This window comes from Phymastichus coffea, unplaced genomic scaffold, assembly GCF_024137745.1.
Source record: "Phymastichus coffea isolate CEN01 unplaced genomic scaffold, Cenicafe_Pcof_1.1 PCOF00087, whole genome shotgun sequence".
Lineage (NCBI taxonomy): Eukaryota > Metazoa > Arthropoda > Insecta > Hymenoptera > Eulophidae > Phymastichus > Phymastichus coffea.
Window position 1 is genome coordinate 861,582 of NW_026706898.1, and position 18,022 is coordinate 879,603.

Here is an 18,022-nt window from a genome sequence, read left to right on the forward strand (position 1 = left end):
CATGACATTTCATTTGTTAGAAATTAACCAAAAAGTATTAAATTGAAAACTTTCTATAAAAAAGTAACATTTATTGATATTAACAATTTGATTTAGCCTTAATATTTGTAGATAAATTTAGAGTTTTTCATCACATTTTTTTAATAAAAGCTTCTTCAAATTATATTTGTCTAAAATTTTAATAATTTCTAATGCTACGTTTCCTCTACGATTCGGGCAAATACTGGAGGCAATGTAGCTACAGTTACAAATCCAGTATGGCCGGGAGTTGATTGAGGATGAGACACTGTTGTCATTTTCACAGGATCTTCAAACTTTTTGAAATGTCCTTCAGTCTGAAAAATTATGTAGTTAACAATGTGCTGCAGAACATATGTGTTATTTTAATATAAGTAAGTAAATTTACTTTTACCTGATAGTCAAAATCAGTTAAATTCAAAACTGGTATGGATTTTTGCAAAACTGTTAATTCTCGTTGCAGACATTCAAATGTTTGTATTTCTATAAACCCAGCTGTTGTTAACATTATACATGTTCTCTGCACTTGTTCAATGCATGGTGAAAATGAACATAATTTTCCACCTGCATTTAAAAACCACTTAAAATACTGTTACAGTATAAAATTATAATTAACAGTAAATAATTTTATAATAAACCTTTTTTCTTTAATGCTTTGACTGCAAAATCAATTGTCAACCAAGGATGAGGTAAATCCAAAAAAACTGCATCAGCTTTATTGTCAAGTTCCTCTCCAAATCCTTGTGCGCATACATCTCTGTACTTAACAGTAACAAACTCATCTATACCATGAGATTTGAATTCTTCTTGAGCTAATAATACTCTTTGTTCATGAAAATCAAATGTATGAAGATGGCCATTTGGTCGAACTGCTCTTACTAATGAATGTGACAAAGATCCACTCCCAGTACCTATTATAATAGTTGATACAATTGTTAGTCAAATAAAAATTTAGCTGCAGAAAACAATGAATTAAGACAAACCTGTTTCTATAACTATACTTCCAGGTACTAAATTTAAAAGATAATTGATTAAACTAATATCTGGTGTATAAATAATTTGGGTCCTATGAGGAAGAGTCAGTGTCCATAATTCTGGCGTTGGTTGCAAAACATAAGCCCATCCTTTTGACAAATCAATTTTTGAACCATACTTTTTTCCAACTAAGCTTATCACTTTTAAGGCACCATAAGTCGTTTGAAAAATATTGTCCACTAATTCACCTTTTTTATTTTTTATTTTATCTGTGACTTCTATCTGATGCATGTTATTTGGATTAATATACAGTGTCACAACATCTCCTTTCTCAATAAATTTTTTGTTATTTTTAAAACTCATCTTAATAAAACTAAATTAGCACAAACTATATTTGCAGAACACGTAACAATCAGAATATTACTCCGAAATAAACTAGCAAACAGTTTTGGAATTTTAGAGTTTTATGCCGCTCGAAAATGACGCACACGTAGACGTAACACAATCAACGCATGCGCGGTTATCGATAAAAATCGAAATTTTGATTTAATCGAACATTCTTGTGCCTACTTCACGATGTATGTTATCAGTCGGATACTTTCCAAAGGGGCGAAATTTCTCACGTCAAAATCTAAGAATCAGCGAAAGCACATTAATTAGGTCTCGCCCCATTTCTATAATTCATAACATTACAATGGTAAGAGCTTTTGATGAACAGTTAACTTCTTTTATTAATAAGAATCACTGTAAGTATTACAGACCTATAAAATATTGTTACTAATAATGTGGGAGTAGAAGTCTGTATCTAATTTAATAAAAGCAAATTTCTTCGATAAATAAATAATCATCATCAATATCTGTCCGAAAAAATATTACAATTAATAATATGAAAAAATTATTTGTTTAGATTCGCTTCATCCTTATCCAGAACAGAGCAGGAAAGACAAGATTAGCTAAATGGTACATGAACTTTGATGATGATGAAAAACAGAAATTAATTGAAGAAGTACATGCTGTTGTGACTGTGAGAGATGCTAAACACACAAACTTTGTTGAGGTTAGTACTTAAAAGCTCTTAATTTTGATACAACATAATATTTACATAACTAGAACTGCATAACTTACTTTTCAGTTCCGGAACTTCAAAATTGTGTATAGGCGTTATGCAGGACTTTACTTTTGTATATGCGTAGATGTTAATGACAATAATTTATGTTATTTGGAAGGGATACATAATTTTGTTGAAGTGCTAAATGAATACTTCCACAATGTATGTGAATTAGATCTTGTGTTTAATTTTTTTAAGGTAAGAACATTGTAACTAAGTGATTGCTTTTGCAATATTTAATTTTCAAGTATGACTGTATTTTCAGGTGTATACTGTAGTAGATGAGATGTTCTTGGCTGGTGAAATCAGAGAAACGAGTCAAACCAAAGTCTTGAAGCAGTTATTGATGTTGAATTCATTAGAGTAAATGTATAAATATTACATAATGTTGGAATCATTGGTCATATAAGGTGACATTACCTAACTCATTCCATGGATCTGTCAAAGCGATACAAAAGTATTTATTTAATATTACAAGTCAGAATTAACAATATCGTGTTAAATTTATTATGATACATTATAGTATCAATGTGGTATCATGAGATATCTGTGAATACATAAATTAATATGAAATAAATTTTTTTTCTTTAATGTGTTTGAATTTTTTTTTTAAATAAAGCCCTTGAGTATCTTATTGCTTGCAAGCTAAAAATAACTGTTATTGATCTGCAATTTATATAATACTCAATAGTCTTTCAAGTCGTTAATACAGTAGGTAGACGTTACCGACATTTCCACTTTCTAAATAACAGATAGGTGTAGACACCTCGTAGCATAGAAAAGAGGAGAAGGGATTTTTTTTATGAAAACGGCAAAAATTAAGTGTGTAAGTTAGCGGTGATTTTGTAACACATTTGATGAAATAATAACGCTCAGTAGCGTATCCCAGATTGAGTAGATGAAATTATTAAGCATATATTTTCCAAACACAACAGGGCTCACTTGGTCAACATTTAATCTTCTAAGGTGATATTCACTGTAGCTTACATTAGACGGATGGCCTTACTCCTTTACATCCATTTTATATCAAAGACCTAATTGGTCTAAATACATTAACTACCTTGTCAGAAAAAGCATTTTTCATCTACAATTATCAACTACTTGAAAAGGAATTGGTGGGGTGCAGACCCAGTTACGTTACTGCTTCTCTATCAATTTTTAGTCCGATCCAGGTTCGAATACTGTGGCTTTCTTATTTCAGTATGTTATTCAGATACATAAAACTTGTAAAAGTTATTCAGAATGCTTTCTTGAGATTGGCCCTGAGCTATCAAAAAAGCACTCCTCTTAACATCATTTCTATTAAGTCAAAACTTCCGTATCTCTTATACAGATTCAAATTTCTCACCTACAAATACATTTGGTATTTCATTTATCCATCTTATTTTCATGAAAAGTAGGTCAAAACAGAGAATGCATCTAAAGAAATGTAAGAATTTTCGTAGAACTATTTGAAAATTCGATCCGAATAAGTTGTCGTTTTGGTCCAGACAATTTAAAAATGACGAAGCAAACAACTAAAAAAAATGGAATATCAATCAATCTAGACGGTGAATCGTACCAACGCGCTCGATATTGGATGTCGCGCTACGATAAACTAAGAGCAATACTCGCAAGCGATGAGCGAACCCAATCAATCTGGCAGTAAGAAAACCGATAGATCTCACACCCCTCTCGCCACACCGATACAGTGCATACGTGACAGTGTAACTCGTCGGCATTATCAGAGGAAGTTTAAGAATGACTCGTCGTCGGTTTATCATCGGCGCGCGAGTGTGGTATTCTTACGCGAAGGGTTATCAAGTCTGAGGGGGTTATCGGCGGAGACGCGCGCGCGAGCCGTGCTCCGATAAAGCCATGGCGCGTTATCGCTCCTCGCCTCGTTGCGCCTCCCTTACACTCTTCTCGCATGCTTTCTCGCCGCGCGCTGCTCGCGTTGTTGTCTCTTAACGCCAAACTCAAAAACTCACGCTTGTCCCCGAAGGCTGCCTCTTTCCGCAAGACTTCTGCTCTTTTTTCTCTTTTAATTCTAGAGGCAAAATTATTTCGCTCTGAAATTTTAATCGGGATTATCATTAGACACGATAGCTCTTTGTTAATCTGGATTGGGTCTATTTGCGAAAGCAATCGATATCATGAAGTATAACTTTCAATTTTGTGTTTCAGCGTTATTTTTTACACTTTAACCGCTTAATTGCAATCATTTACAATCGAATGATAATAGTATTTTTATTGTATCTGGCTGAATTTCAATTTTAATTAGCTTAACGACTTAATAAGATCGTGTTTCAAGTAATGTATATTAACTTTTTCGTAACACCACGCATTGATTGAGGAAAACAATTATAATGTCTTAACGATGTTTCTTATTATCACTTGTTGGATTGATATTCTTAAGGTTTCTAGATGATTGTATTGCGATGGTTGTAGGATACGTCACCTGCTAAAAGTGCACCAAGAAAAGTATTGCTAAGCTTTCCGTCGCAAGTAACAAAGTCATATTTTAGTACGCACAGCTTTGGAGAGCACCTTTTAAAGAAGTACCGCGTTAGAAATAGGTAACATCTATTTATTTAGGCAACAGTTGTTTGCTCTGCATGCAAGGCTATCGTGCCTTCATAGAATGAAAAATAAAACTCACCTACGTACTTTTGTCAACTTTTATTGGTTAGCCAATTGATTACGGGATAAAAACATTCAGAAAATGACTAGTAACGTCAAGACACACGCAATGACGAAGAATCGTAAACGAATCTTTTGACACTTAACATAAAATGCCGCGCATCGTCAAATAAAGAGTGTATATACAAATCACGTTGATTTACTAGCTGTCGGCACGATGAGAAGTTAAATAAAAGACACGATGAATTGCGCATATTGCCAATTTTCCTTGCAAACATATTTGACCACTTGAAGGATATGTCGTAAAATGAAATTTTTTTAATTTCTGTGTCGCGAATCATCGATGCATACTTAATAACGATGAAAGACTGCCATATAAAAGAGTCCAAAGGCAACAAGTTCGTCAGAGTGTCAAAGCTGCATCACATACAATGTCGCGTCACCAAGTCTACGTCGCTTCAGCAGTGTTGCTCGCAGTGCTCGTCGTGCGTGTGCCGGGTTCTACCGTCGAACAGTCGTCAAATCCGTCTGGTTTCGTTAGATCAGAATCAGCTGGCACCTCCGAAAAGAGGGATCATTATCCTCTCGCCTGGGCTGAAATTCCTTTCAAAAATATCTTGGCCAACGACCGACTTTTCGGCAAGTTCAAAGTGTGCTTTTTGACCGAGCAGACAAAGGGTTGTCCAAAAGTTATCATGGATATTACACGTAAGTTTTCACGTGAATTTGGAAACACGAATCTATTCGTGACCGGCTTCTTTATTACTCTTCTAATAAGTTTGCAATGAATCAAGCTTGAGCACAGCAATTTTACGATTTATTCGTGTCAGTAGTTTCGACGTGCCTATACAATTGCAACAAATTCAAAATCCTTTCTATTTGTTCTGCTTTTTCTCGAAAATGCTACGCAGTATATAGTTATACAAAATATTTATGATTTGACAGGTTTGGCTCCGGAAGTGTTGGCGACCAATTGTGCAAAGTGTTTACCTGCTCATGTCGAGCGGATAAAGGAAATTGTCAATTACCTTTGCGAGAATAGGAGGGTAGACTTGGACGAAATCAGACGAATAAAAGATCCTAATGGAGCCATGCAGAGCGCTTTCAATAAGAAATATGGCAAGACTAATTGTTAGCGAGTATACTTACGTCGTTTCGACGTAGCTTTGGTTTACGCGGGTCTACATTTGTTATTTTATGAATACGTCATGTCCTTGACAATTCCAGTATTGTTGTCTAATAAAGTACCACCTGGAGATAATTACTCTGCTTTCTATTCGAAACTCGTTCGATAATCAAATGATATGCTCCGTAAATCAAACTGAAATAATTTGCAACGATAAATCGATAATTCATTCAATCTTTGTCCGATGGGCTTGAGAAACAGCAATTCAACGGCTAACATGAAAGGAAATTTTATTGCAAAAAAAATTCCCACACAGACCCAGTCGGTACATCGAGTCTTATGGCGGGACTTCATTCGAAGTCGTCATGAAAGGTTCCGAAAGCCTGCGCAGCCAGCGCACGAGGTTCCAATCCTTAAAAGACGACAAATGGAGGATGACTTGGGGAGATGAATTTCGAGGGAAACGTTTCCCGCGTGCGGTAATTAACAAAGTCTCGCGTCGCCGTCAAGATAATAGCGACAGAGAGAGAGGGAGAGAGAAAGTTGCAGACTGCACTGACAGTCGGTGCAAAAAAATCGAGGATGTACAAATAGCTGCCACTTCGCTCTCGCATGCACGCTCGTTCTTTTTTTTTTTTTTTGTTTCTTTCGTCTTCGTCTTTTTCATTTTCGTCTCGTCCCTCGTGCGGGTTAACAACGTAATTTCCTCCTACAGCTTCGAATCCCGAGATATACGCCGAGAATAATCACGGCCGAGAATACACCTGTGAGATAGTCGGCGGCGATTCGAACGCGGAAGCTACCGGACTCGGTGAACCGACGCACGACTATCCCACGCTCGATCGAGATCGCAAAACGATTTATATACGACGAACAGCCGCGCGTGCCGCTGCCAAAAGCTCGCAAGCTCTCGTAAGAATGCGATTTATTTGCGAGAGAGAGAGAGAGAGAGAGAGAGAGAGAGAGAGAGAGAGAGAGAGAGAGGCTCGCGTAACGGCAGCACGCGGTTTTTAAACGAAACGCGATAAATCTCGGGCTCGGGCCGTCGTGCTTGGCTTTGATTTAACGCGACACCGCGCTCTCGTATAAATAATAATAAGCGCGCGAGCACGACGAGCGACGGTATAAAAGCGGGAGCGGCATCTCTCTCCGGACAGGGGCGTTCCGCCATGCAAACCTGGAATATAGCTGCCGCCGTCGTCGTCTCCTTTTGCTCGCTCTATCGGCTATCTCTCTCTCTCTCTCTCTCTCTGGCGCGCGCGCTGGTGTAGACGACGGCTACGGCATCCGGCCTCGCGACTCTCGCGCGCCTCCGCTTGATCTTTGAATCTTCCCGTGCAGCGCGAGATGCGCGCGCTTTTATTTCTCTCTTTCTTCCAACGTCTCGCGACCTCACGGCTACTATTTTCGGACGTATTTCCCTGCACTTTATGCACACCTTTGATTTATCCTGAACTCACTGGCTGCGACGTAAAAAATATATATTCTCATCGAACTTGTCTCTCGCTTTTCGTTTGAAACTTTCGAAATGGCGACGCTTTTGGCAAAAGCTTGAACGCGGCGTAATTCAGATGTTTTTTTCATCAAACTGTTATCGGATATTTCTCTGTGACACTCGCATCATCTTATTAAACAAACACGTGCTCGAATCGTGCAACTTCAACCGCATTGTCGACTCGTTATAAATTTTTTTTTATTTAATACGATGAACCAAATTCAGTTTACTTGATAAAATACATCAAAATGAATGATATCAATAAAACTAGGTATATGGATAAGCATGCTAAATATAAAGTTATTTTCTCGGAATTTAACTTTGCATTTCAAGGCTGGCGAAGCGAAGTTACTCCTGTATAAAATACAAGAATTGTAAATATAATATTCCATTAATATATTCGTAAAATAATATCTAAATACAATTGATTCGATAATTTTTATTTTCCTGTGTTCGCCCTTGAACATGGAACTCAATGAAATTGATAAGCTGAGCTCTTGAACATCCGAGTATTTTGCGTGGCTTAAGAAGTTCCAAAAATCGAGTGAAATTGACCGAAAGACTGACTATATTGAATGTAAAAAATTGTCTTTCAAATTTCACCGACTTGCCATCAACAAGTGGCGAATAGGTGAAAAAAAAGGTCCCACGCAATGTCGGGCACGCGACATCAAAGAGTTCCTACCGGTAGCCTACTGATTGATGAGTTTGTTCGCTCGCGAAGAGGATCTTCCGGTATGCGAGAAAAAATTGGCATTAACACCTAGCTCAAAGAAAAGAAAAAATGAAATGGAAAGGAGTGCCGCCCTACGCGCATAGCATACGCGGATCGCGCAGTGCAAACCGCCGCCCCGTCGCTTTTGTCTCCTTTCGGCGGTGGGCACAGAGACGGCACATGCGGCGAACGACCGAGCCCAGCGCATCTCTTTTTAAAATAGACGGGCAGACGCGCGGCTGGCAACGAATTAGCGAATAGCTATAAGGGCCCTGTAATATCTGTCGTGCCGCATGTGCACCTTTCTGCTCTCGCGCCGAGATCTATGCGTTCTCGCCTTTTTTTTTTTTTTTTCTTGTATTTTTTGTTTGTTTTGTTTTCGTCTCCTGCGCACTCGTGCCCTGCCCGCGGGAGCCTGCAACACCTCTCTGCTCTCGTCGGCTGCCGATGCACTTGTTTCAAACGCGAAACGGAAGGGGCGTACTGCTGGATCGCCACTATTTATTGCCACTTTTTGATCTACGACGCGACCTGCTTTTTTCTACTTCCGAAAGAAAGATGGTTTTTACAACGCTCCGAGCTCATTACGTCGCGAATGCACGGCGTATGCGCAAAAAGTACCGCCCCACAACGAAGGTTATTTATCGGTAAGATTCAAATGCAGTTTTTCGACGCGTTCGTAGCAACGTGCTATCGCGCGATGAAATATGTACAGGCCTAGCGAGCGAAGGTTCCCACGCGAGGCGAGCGACTCACAGCGCCACGTAAAGTGTCGGCGGGCTGTCCTCCGCCTAATAAGAGGTGTACGTCGAATCGGCCCGGTAGCGAGGGCGGAGTCGGCCGTCCGACGAGTGCCCCGCGCGGTCGTGTTTCAAAAGTGCCGCGCGCGCGCGCGCGCGCTCATTACCGACCACATGCGGATTCGTCGTCGGCGATAACGAAGAACGAGAAATGACGAACACGTGAGGCGCACAGAGGAACGCGATCTCCTTCGCCCGTCACGATTTCGGTGGCGCGCTTTAATTGCCCTCTCGGCGCTCGATTCAATTAGCCCGCAGACATCACGAGCGCGAGCCTTGATTTATGCGTTCCTCGAACGTCATATCCTCTTTTAGAAGCCGTCGCGTTCGATTCGAAAAAGAGAACGCGGTTCATCGTAAACGACAGCCAAGTCATATTTGTTCAATACGACGGACAGATCACTCGATATTAATCCATTCGTTACACGTTAAATATGCGTTAGGACGAGGAGCAACATCAATGAATACAAATAAGAAATCTAGTTGGCGCGTAAAGCTCAACTTCTCTTTAAAGCTTTACATTTATTCATACCTCCTGTTGTGGATAATTTGTTTGCTTGTATAATTACATTACGTACAATTTTTGGCATCTGTCCGCCCGTATAATCGCATAACATTCGCTCATTCATACATAAAACGCGTTAAAGTTATTATCGAAGGCAACTCCAATGTATTTCTTAATCGACTTAATTTTTTATTTCTCGCAAAAAAATTGGCTTTATCAGGTCATTGCACGCACTGATACACATCTGCGGCATCCAGTTGAAAACCGTACATTACCTAACTAGTGCGGGAAAGTAGATTCTTGTCTCGCGTGAGGCTTACACGTCTATTCGAGAGATAAGATTAGGCTCAAGCCGCCCGAAAAAAAAAAAGTGTCTACTATAAATACACTCGAGGGAAAAAGTGTGATTTTATCGTCCCACAGTATCGCAAAGCGCGCAAATACTGTTTCAGTGTTTATACCGTTGTCGGTGACGAGTAAGCCGCGCGATTGCAGCAACGAGGCGACTCGGAACAATAAACAGCGCGACGGCGCGAACACCGACGGAAAAGCAGCCGGCGCCCGACGGATTTTCCCCGGTGCCTCGTCTCCACGCGGACGAGACGGGCCGCCGTGAATTTGACGGGTCGCCAGCCGACGGCTACGCTCGAGAAGAACGCGCGTTGCCGATCGTCGCGTATATAATCTTGGGGTTCGTGGGCGAGAAGAGAGGCGCGCTTAGTTTCCGCGTATCGGCAAGATCTGCGCGACGCGACGAGCTTTCGTCACCTCGCCCACTGCGATTCGCTCGGATTCGCGCCGCGGAGCGTGCCTTTGTTGCCAGGCATTCTGGGTTAATGAAAGATTCGCCTTTTGCCAATAATTCGCCTGCCCCTCCCACTCCCGACCGCCGGCTCGTGTGATTAATTGCCGCTGCTCTGCGAGCCACGATTAAAACCACGTGTGACGGCAGATTAGTCGCTGCGAGCGACGCGTGTCAATTGTGCAATGTTGCTATTGCTTTTTGATGCGAATACTACGTGGAAATTTCTACGCATACTATTCTGGCAGAGCGAACTGAAGAAGGCATTCAAAAGTCAAAATACGTTAATCGATGTGAAAGAAGGATTATTTAATTGTAAATAAATTATGTTATATCTATACCATACATTCCCGCCACAGATCCTATATATAATGTTGAATGTTCGACAATCGCGCAGAAAATTAACTCTATACCTAGATCACTTAGTACAATGTTTACAAGCTTATTACTTACTGACTATAAATCCAAGAAAACAGAATCTGAAAATAAAACTGTCAAATTCACACTCCTCGAACGGTAAAATCTGGTCTGCTCCGGCGATAGCAAACGAAACTCGGTCAAATGAAAAAGAAAATTTGATTGGTTCGTTCACGATTCACAATCAGGACTGAGACACACTGGGCATAATGAAGAAGGAGCCAACGGCGAACTAATCGCAGGCGGCGTGAAAACTCTCGTTGCCGGCGGCGGCGATCTGCATGTGATGGTGGTGGGTGGCCGACGCCGCCGTCTGATGGTGCGCCAGATGATGGTGGTGGTAGAGAGTCGAGGCGTAATACTGCTGGTGCCTGTGGTGGTGGTGGTGGTGATGGTGCTGCTGCTGTTGCTGCTGCTCGGGTTCGCTGTTGCCGTTGACGCTGGCGTTTCGTTGAACCGCCGTGGCAGAGTCGTGGTGGTGGTGGCGCGCGAGGTTGTCGAGGCCCGGTATCGCTCCTGACAAGATGTCGTGCACGGTGTGGGAGCTTGGCCAATGCAGACTGGTTATCGAGGACGAGGAGCTGCTAGTCGTCGGCGTCAGTTGCCCGTTGGAATTCGGCGCTGGCGGCGATGGCGTCGCGGTATTCTGCTGTTGCTGCTGCTGCTGCTGCTGCTGCTGCTGCTGCTTGCACGAGGCTGGCGAGTTTGGTAGGGCTGCTGAAATCAAACGGGAATGCCAATGTAGACTATATGGGCAAATCCTGAAAGACAAAGGACTTGTCCGTTGTCCCGTCGCTAGCGATTGGGAAATGTGAATTCCATGGCCAAGTCGTGTCGTCGCAGGAGCAAACGGCGTAAAAATGAGGCTGACGTTGTCACTTACCTTCCTCGATCGACAGAAACCTCCTAAAGTTGCTGGCGCCGTTGTTGGCGGTACTGGCGGTGGCGTTGTCCTGTTGCGCCTCGCCGAGCGCGCCCTGGTGATGGTGGTGGCTGACCGGCGGGTGGTATGCCGTCGGCGCGTAGGGCATGGGGGCGCAGAGGGCCGCGGCCCCGGCGGCCGCCGCGGCCGCGTACAGGTGGTGGTGGTGATGGTGGTGGTGGTGATGCGCCGGGTGGTGCGGGTGGTGATGGATGGCGGCCACGGCGGCGGCGGCGGCAGCGGCAGCCGCGGCGGCGCCCACCTTGTTGCGCAGGATCCGCGAGATGCTGGAGACCGAGGGCACGTTGTACTTGTCGCAGACGCCGTCGGAGAGCAGCCGATCGCGGATCTCCCAGGCGAATATGCTGGGGTCCTTGAGCTTGAGCTGCTTGATGTACTGCACGACCTTGGGCGTGGTCACGCGCGGCTTGCTGCCGCCGATCGCGCCGGGCAGGATGCTGCCGGTCTCGTGGTAGCGCGCCAGGATCTTGCTCACGCAGCCGTGGCTGACGCGCAACTGGCGCGATATGTCGCACGGCCGGATGCCCAGTTGGGCCAGCTCCACGATGCGCAGTCGCACGGTGTTGGGCAGCGGCCGCCCGTTCACGAACACGCCGCCGAGCTGATTTACCTCGCCGTACTGCTGCTGCTGCTGCTGCTGCTGCTGCTGCTGCTGCTGCTGCTGCTGCTGTTGCTGCTGCTGCTGCTGCTGACTTTGCTGGGGGCTCTGGCTAAGCTGGCTGTTCTCTGAAACAGCGATCGAAGCCGTCGCTCGGTTATCGGCTGATTGCGCAGTGGAGCTGCAGCAGCCGCGCACTCCGAGGTACCGGCAGAGCCCGCGTGTTTATAAATAAACCGCGAACAATGGTCGGGCGGCGCTCTTTCGTAAAACGCGCGTCGGCAATAAAGCATCCCGCGCGTCCGGCTAAATCGCGTCGGATGCAGCGGGCTTATTTACCTTAGAGCCTCGGAATAACCGCGCTGTCAATTAATTTGTGCCCGTCGGCGAGCTTTTTCGAGATGGCAATATCGCGCGCGCGCGCGCGCAGGCGGCCGTGCGTGAAATGGAATCACGCTGAAATAGCGCGACGCTCAAGTAATCGTCGCTTAATGCGCACGCGCGCCACGAGCTCGTTTATTCATCAACCTGTCAGCGGCGACGTTTACGGGATTGACTCGCTACGCTTTTTTTTATTTTCGTCGAAGGTGTTCTCGATGGAGCAGCGTTGATTGGATTTTTATTTTGGGAATCGTCTGCCATGGACCTGCCGAGCTCGTTTGAGCGTTCGATTATTCGATGGACCGACGCGCTTTGTGCAACTTGCGCGTGCGTTTATGCCACTGCCACGAAATTACATTCGCATTACCCGGATGATGAAACGAATGACGATAGCAATCGATTAATATTTCATTCGTCCTCAAAAGTCGCGTGCTGGGACGATCGACGCCGAGCGAAAGTTCAGCGAAAGTATTTCGAACTTTCTCGCGATAATGACTTCCACCGATGCAGGCGAAAAAAGAAAAAGAAATCTCCGACGGCTTGATAGCCCGAAGAAAAAAAAAATTCGAGCTGAAATCGACGATCGTAAGCATCGCGTCGACACTTGGAAGCGATGCACTAACGATTCAATGAGCCTCGTGCTTGTGCGCGCTCATTAATTTTCATTATACACAGAACGCTCTCTGTCTTCGGCCGAGAAAAACCACGCGCAAAAAGAGATGGAATCCGGAGTGCTCGCGTGCTGAGATTCCTCTCGTTGCGCACAATGCGCGGGCAATAAATTTCGCGAAGTCTCCGCGATTCTCGGAACGACGGGCTTTTTGTGCTTTCGTTTTTTTTTCTCTCTCTCTCTCTCTCTTCTCTTGTCGGTCTACGAACGGATCGGACTTTACGGTGCGGCAAATGGCCCGGAAAGGGACCAAACAAACTCGCCGTGCGTGCGAGGGAGGAGGAAATGGCTGCCGATTTTTAATTTTCGAGCCGTCGTCGCCGATTCGACGAAATCGATAACCGTAAAGCCGCTGTTTTTTTATTTTTCTTTAGGGGGAGAGGGATACATGAATGATTATTCATGGTGACTTGTTGGCGGGGGAGATCTTTTCTTCTCGCCGCTTTCTCGGTATATTGCTTCGGGAATTAAGTCATCGTCGGACCGGGCAAAAAAGCTCACGTGCACGCTGCACGAAATTTCTCCGACGACGACAATGCGCGAAAGTGCACCCGTAACGAACGATAAGAACGAGATCTCGCTGCAGGAGAGGCTGGACGAAAGGTACGAAACGACCGAGGGAGAAGAGAGTCGCGTCGAGAATACGGCGACGCGCTTGCGAGGTCCCGTCATTTTTCTTCGGCGCAACGATCGCGACAACACAGCGAATGCCCTTTCAACGAGCTCACGTCTCGCCCGCGGAGCATTCGATCTGCGCAGCCGCGCATAAGAGTGTGTTTGGACAGGAACCTGTCGCGCCCTTGTCCAAATTCTGCCCACTTCTACATACGAGCGCATAACTCGTCGAGCGCGCTCTCGGGGCGAGGTGTGTTATTTTAACGAGATTAATTGCTGAAACTCCCGCGACTTTGCTTCCGACGGTCGCGCGCGAGTGCGCTCACCGGAACATTTTGCCGCAGAGGGACACAGAGCTTGCGACCGTCTTATCGTGTCGGCTGACTTTATTTTCGCGCGAAACTGCACTGGATTTTGGCGAACGGCCGCGATTAACGTTACCAATCGCAGACCATGCGCTCTTTACATCGCAGAATTCACTTAACCGCGGAGACCGCAGCCGAAGTTGTAAACGCGTAATTTCACGTCGGAGAATAAGAATGAAATTTACCCACGTTGGTATCGCAGACGCAGGAAGAGCTGGCGACTCGCCACGACGGGCGTCGTTCCAGTTGGAGAGGGAATTCGCAGAGCACTCGTGGCGATACGTGCTACTACGCGGATGCACGTGTGACAGGCTCGCGGCGTCGCGCTACTGCGGAGCACGGCCCCCGTGTAAAAAAAGAAGCTTGCGTATATTATTAGACTTTTTCTCGCGAGGGGTGATGAATGGGCGGACATCAAAGGCGCCCGCGCTCGCTTTACACGCTTGTAATACACGCGTTCGGGGTGAAGAGGAGGGGGGGGGGCGGTGGAAAGAGCGAGCCTGTCGCAAGACTATATTACGAGCGAAAGCTCGTAATATCCCCAATGGCATTGCGCCTCGCTTATTGTTCTGTGAAGTGCGTCGCTACTTGATGGCTGACGATGGATGTGGTGTGTATAGTGGGCGTGTGTGGCTCGGTTCTCTCTCTCTCTTTCTCTTCTCCTTCGGTTTTTTATGGCTTTCTGAATAACGAGACTTTTTTCGCTGCGCGCGCGCGCGCACACTGACTGACAAATTGAAGTACGCGTTTACGTTTCGAAAACCGAGACGCGTTTTGTCGACGAAACTTTCCGCTCGAGTTAGTCGTTCCAGTAGATCTTCTCGCATGGTAGCTTCGGGCTATCAATTGAAGCTCGTCCGATAAGTTGGCGACGCGAGAATGGAGCAATATCGCGCGTGGCCCCTTACCGCTACTCCACTTGGTCCGATTTCACAGGCAATACAGCCTGCACCCAATTACGTCCTGGTAACGGAGTCGCGCAAAACGAAGCATCCCAAGCCGACTTCCGGGTAGGCGTGCGCGCGCTCATCTGGCTAGCGGCCCTCGGAAAGCCGCGTGAAAAATGGAAAGTGCCACGAGAGCGCGCCGACGCAAGGGGTAGACGCGACCGAGCGACAAAGTGGGCGTGAGGGCGCACGTGGCGCGCGCAGCCTAATTGCGCGCACATACTTTTCCGGACGCGTATCGCGCGTTAAGGGCAAGATTGATGCCGCGAGTGCTCGGGATGATTACACGCCCGCATCCGCAGCTCGATGCGCGTGGGCGACAAGCGCACCGAGGTGAGCCGGCGTAACGATGACTCGCCCCCCCCCCCCCCTCCCCAAGCCTTGCGCGTCGCGGTCTAGGCTCGACGCCTCATTTTTCCACCAGATTCACCTCGTTAGCCGCGGTGATCTTGTTTGTCGAGCCGAGCGCGACACGTGCTCCGCGCCACAAACTCAACGTTCCACCTCCACGAGTGCGCGATACAACCTCCGCGTGCACCTCGCGATGCTATTGCCCGTCTATTTCTCCGTTTGCAGCGCGATGACTTATCGGCGGCACCGCATCGCCTGCCGAACAAAGTTGCCGTGAAGACAATTTTTTCAGTATCGATAATAGCAGTCTGCTACGGTTCGACTAACCGCAACGTTTGGAGTTTCTCGGCCCATCGCGAATGACTAGCTTCGCATAACTCTCTTGGTTTTTTTTTCCTCCGAACGGCATTGCGACCGCTTTGTATGTGGCACATAAAAGTATCGATTGCGACTGAAATGTCGATGTGGTTTGGCACGTTCTCGTTGCCAAACGCGCTGCACAATGCTCTCTGAATCGGCAGTTTTTGATGGCCCATCGTCTCGAAGACAGAAGCCAGCGAGCGCCCCGGCGCTTAAAAAGCCCGTCGTCCACGGCGCTCTCGTGTGTCGCCTCGAAGTCGGTGGCGCCGGCTCCAGAAACAACAAACAGCGAGGACCGACGCTCGCCTCCGCCGGTGAAAAAATCGGTAGCCAATGAATTTGTACTACTCGTTGGGATTACGCTAAGTAGGCCGTAGGTCTAGTGTCCGCCAGCAGCTTCCGCCGCGCGCGTCGGCTATGTTTGATCAGTCCTTTGTCAACTAAGCGCGCGCGCACACGTACGGTCCCTTCGTCCTTTTGACCGCCAGTCTACGTCGTTCGCCGCGCAAACACGACTAATTGACGCTAATGAACGCACGTGAATCTACCTACGGAAGCTACGCAGCTGCGGCTTTCCTTTTTTTCCCGACGAGATCAGCTGCTACCGTCGATGACTCTTTCTATTGTCTGTTGAGACCTTGTCGCGGATGCGTTTTACGCGCAGCGGCGTTCGATTCAGGAAATCTTCCTTCGTTTCGTTCGACTTGCTCGACCGTTCATTGCGAGTCTTCGATGAACTCAATTCACGCCCCGTGTGTTTGTTAATTTCGCAAATGGAGCTAGTGATAGTGGGGTCGATCGAAGCTTCACAATGGGAATTTATCGCGGGCTCCTGCCGCGCGGAGTTTCCAAGGCACCAGCGGAGTTTCCAAGGCCCCCGCGCCGTTCAGCGACGGAGATAAGTAGGTATATGGAAAAGCGACTATCAGCGGCGTATCGGCGCGCGAACGAGAAAAAATTATCGCTTTCTCGCACGGGAGCCTCGGAAGCTGCTCGGTCGACTGCTTGGCGTATCGAAGATTTAGGTCATCGCTAAGAAAGAAATTGAGGGATCTCGCGCGGTCGCGCAAGTTGAAAAAGAGCGCGCGGCCGGGCGACTGCGAAGGCTGGACGCGCGTACGCAGCGAAGAGACTTACCCAATAAAATCGGGTCCATCGCGAGTCGGACGACGCGCAGCTCTCCTCGGCCGGCCGACGCACCACAACGATCCGAGCGCACCTGGTAAAATCCTGGACTCGTCTTCTCCGGCGCGTCGCACTCATTCACAAAGGGCCAGTCGGTCGGCAAACGGAACTGACGGCAAAGTGTACCTCCGACTCTCTAGAATGGCATCACGCAGGTTGCGAGAGAGGCGCGGCGCGGCGCAGCGCGACGCAACGATCAACGGAAGCTTCACCAGTGCACGGCACTCGCGCAGCCGAAAAACAGCGAGAAGAGGAACACTTGGAACATCGGCAGCAGAGAGACAGCGTCTATGCCGTCGGCTATGCCCGGTTGCCTACGAACCATTCTCCACGCAGACTCGGAAGCGCGCGGCCCCGTCGACACTGTTTCTTTTTTTCTGCTCTCGCCCTCTCTCTCTCTCTCTCTCTCTCTCTCTCTCTCTGCGCCGGTCCAAGCCACGGCAGCCTCTCCGCGCCAACCCGGCAGCCTTTCGGGGGGCTTCGCGCGAATGAGAGGAGAGGAAGACGGGCCGCGAGAGAAGAGAGAGGGAGGAGGAGAGAACGCTCCGCTCCGGCACAGCTCTGCGCCTCACTGACTGGCGCGACAGATTTACCCGAGCAGAAATAAGAAGTCACCGAGTTGCGCGCCACCACTCCCAATCGCGGCCACTCGCTCTCCGCGTGAGCTCGCCGACCCTCCCTCCCATGCGCGCCCGATCGTCCGCGCGATCGACTTCTCGAGCGATGCCATCGCGTCGCGCTCGACCGCGAACGTACGCGGACAGGTGTCGACGAGCGTACAAAGCGCGCCATCCGCGTCCAGCCCGCGCGGCGGAAAGGGAGAGACGATTTGCTCTGGGAAAAAAAAGAGCGAGGCTACGGCGCGTCACCCCATTCGCTCGCGACGGCCGCCGAGGCGGTGGGGGCGCGGGAGGTGTGGCCTTTGCCGAGGCGGTTCTACGTCGGTGCGGACCATTGGCGACGCTCGCGTAGCGTGCACGCGCGGCTTCGTCCACGCCCCCTCCGCCGCAGCGCGAATCTCGAG

At 47.2% G+C, this 18,022-nt stretch overlaps 4 protein-coding genes across 5 annotated transcripts; 2 read left to right on the plus strand and 2 right to left on the minus strand.

The window, feature by feature from the left end:
- Positions 1 to 173: 173 nt before the first annotated feature.
- On the minus strand, positions 174 to 1,490 carry LOC131669192 (tRNA (adenine(58)-N(1))-methyltransferase catalytic subunit TRMT61A). Its single transcript, XM_058943901.1, has 4 exons — positions 1,002 to 1,490; positions 657 to 929; positions 413 to 582; positions 174 to 335 (listed from the first exon to the last, which is right to left on the minus strand). Exons 1-4 carry the CDS (start codon positions 1,354 to 1,356, stop codon positions 195 to 197), a joined length of 939 nt encoding a protein of 312 aa, XP_058799884.1. The 5' UTR covers positions 1,357 to 1,490; the 3' UTR covers positions 174 to 194.
- A 48-nt stretch (positions 1,491 to 1,538) lies between these two features.
- LOC131669193 (AP-2 complex subunit sigma) lies at positions 1,539 to 2,668 on the plus strand. Its single transcript, XM_058943902.1, has 4 exons — positions 1,539 to 1,690; positions 1,901 to 2,050; positions 2,126 to 2,299; positions 2,367 to 2,668. Exons 1-4 carry the CDS (start codon positions 1,574 to 1,576, stop codon positions 2,466 to 2,468), a joined length of 543 nt encoding a protein of 180 aa, XP_058799885.1. The 5' UTR covers positions 1,539 to 1,573; the 3' UTR covers positions 2,469 to 2,668.
- A 2,448-nt stretch (positions 2,669 to 5,116) lies between these two features.
- On the plus strand, positions 5,117 to 5,984 carry LOC131669134 (ejaculatory bulb-specific protein 3-like). The gene is made up of 2 exons (XM_058943806.1): positions 5,117 to 5,431; positions 5,669 to 5,984. The coding sequence occupies exons 1-2, from the start codon at positions 5,155 to 5,157 to the stop codon at positions 5,857 to 5,859; spliced, it is 468 nt and encodes a 155-aa protein (XP_058799789.1). The 5' UTR covers positions 5,117 to 5,154; the 3' UTR covers positions 5,860 to 5,984.
- Positions 5,985 to 9,355: 3,371 nt separating this feature from the next.
- LOC131669098 (paired box protein Pax-9-like) lies at positions 9,356 to 17,558 on the minus strand. 2 transcript variants are annotated; one of them, XM_058943729.1, is made up of 3 exons: positions 16,951 to 17,558; positions 11,467 to 12,252; positions 9,356 to 11,297 (listed from the first exon to the last, which is right to left on the minus strand). In XM_058943729.1, the coding sequence occupies exons 1-3, from the start codon at positions 16,967 to 16,969 to the stop codon at positions 10,816 to 10,818; spliced, it is 1,287 nt and encodes a 428-aa protein (XP_058799712.1). In that variant the 5' UTR covers positions 16,970 to 17,558; the 3' UTR covers positions 9,356 to 10,815. The 2 variants fall into 2 exon arrangements, with proteins under 2 accessions (XP_058799712.1, XP_058799711.1); XM_058943728.1 differs by having other exon boundaries at positions 9,356 to 11,300.
- Positions 17,559 to 18,022: the final 464 nt, after the last annotated feature.

Coding starts and splice junctions, on each gene's coding strand:
- LOC131669134 (XM_058943806.1), top strand. CDS start 5,155: ATGTCGCGTCACCAAGTCTACGTCGCTTCAGCAGTGTTGCTCGCAGTG. Junction 5,432..5,668: donor AGTTATCATGGATATTACAC/GTAAGTTTTCAC, acceptor ATGATTTGACAG/GTTTGGCTCCGGAAGTGTTG.
- LOC131669192 (XM_058943901.1), bottom strand. CDS start 1,356: ATGAGTTTTAAAAATAACAAAAAATTTATTGAGAAAGGAGATGTTGTG. Junction 583..656: donor CAAAGCATTAAAGAAAAAAG/GTTTATTATAAA, acceptor TTTTAAATGCAG/GTGGAAAATTATGTTCATTT. Junction 336..412: donor TAACTGATTTTGACTATCAG/GTAAAAGTAAAT, acceptor ATAATTTTTCAG/ACTGAAGGACATTTCAAAAA.
- LOC131669098 (XM_058943728.1), bottom strand. Junction 11,301..11,466: donor GTTTCTGTCGATCGAGGAAG/GTAAGTGACAAC, acceptor GTTTGATTTCAG/CAGCCCTACCAAACTCGCCA.
- LOC131669193 (XM_058943902.1), top strand. CDS start 1,574: ATGTTATCAGTCGGATACTTTCCAAAGGGGCGAAATTTCTCACGTCAA. Junction 1,691..1,900: donor TAATTCATAACATTACAATG/GTAAGAGCTTTT, acceptor TTATTTGTTTAG/ATTCGCTTCATCCTTATCCA. Junction 2,300..2,366: donor TTGTGTTTAATTTTTTTAAG/GTAAGAACATTG, acceptor CTGTATTTTCAG/GTGTATACTGTAGTAGATGA.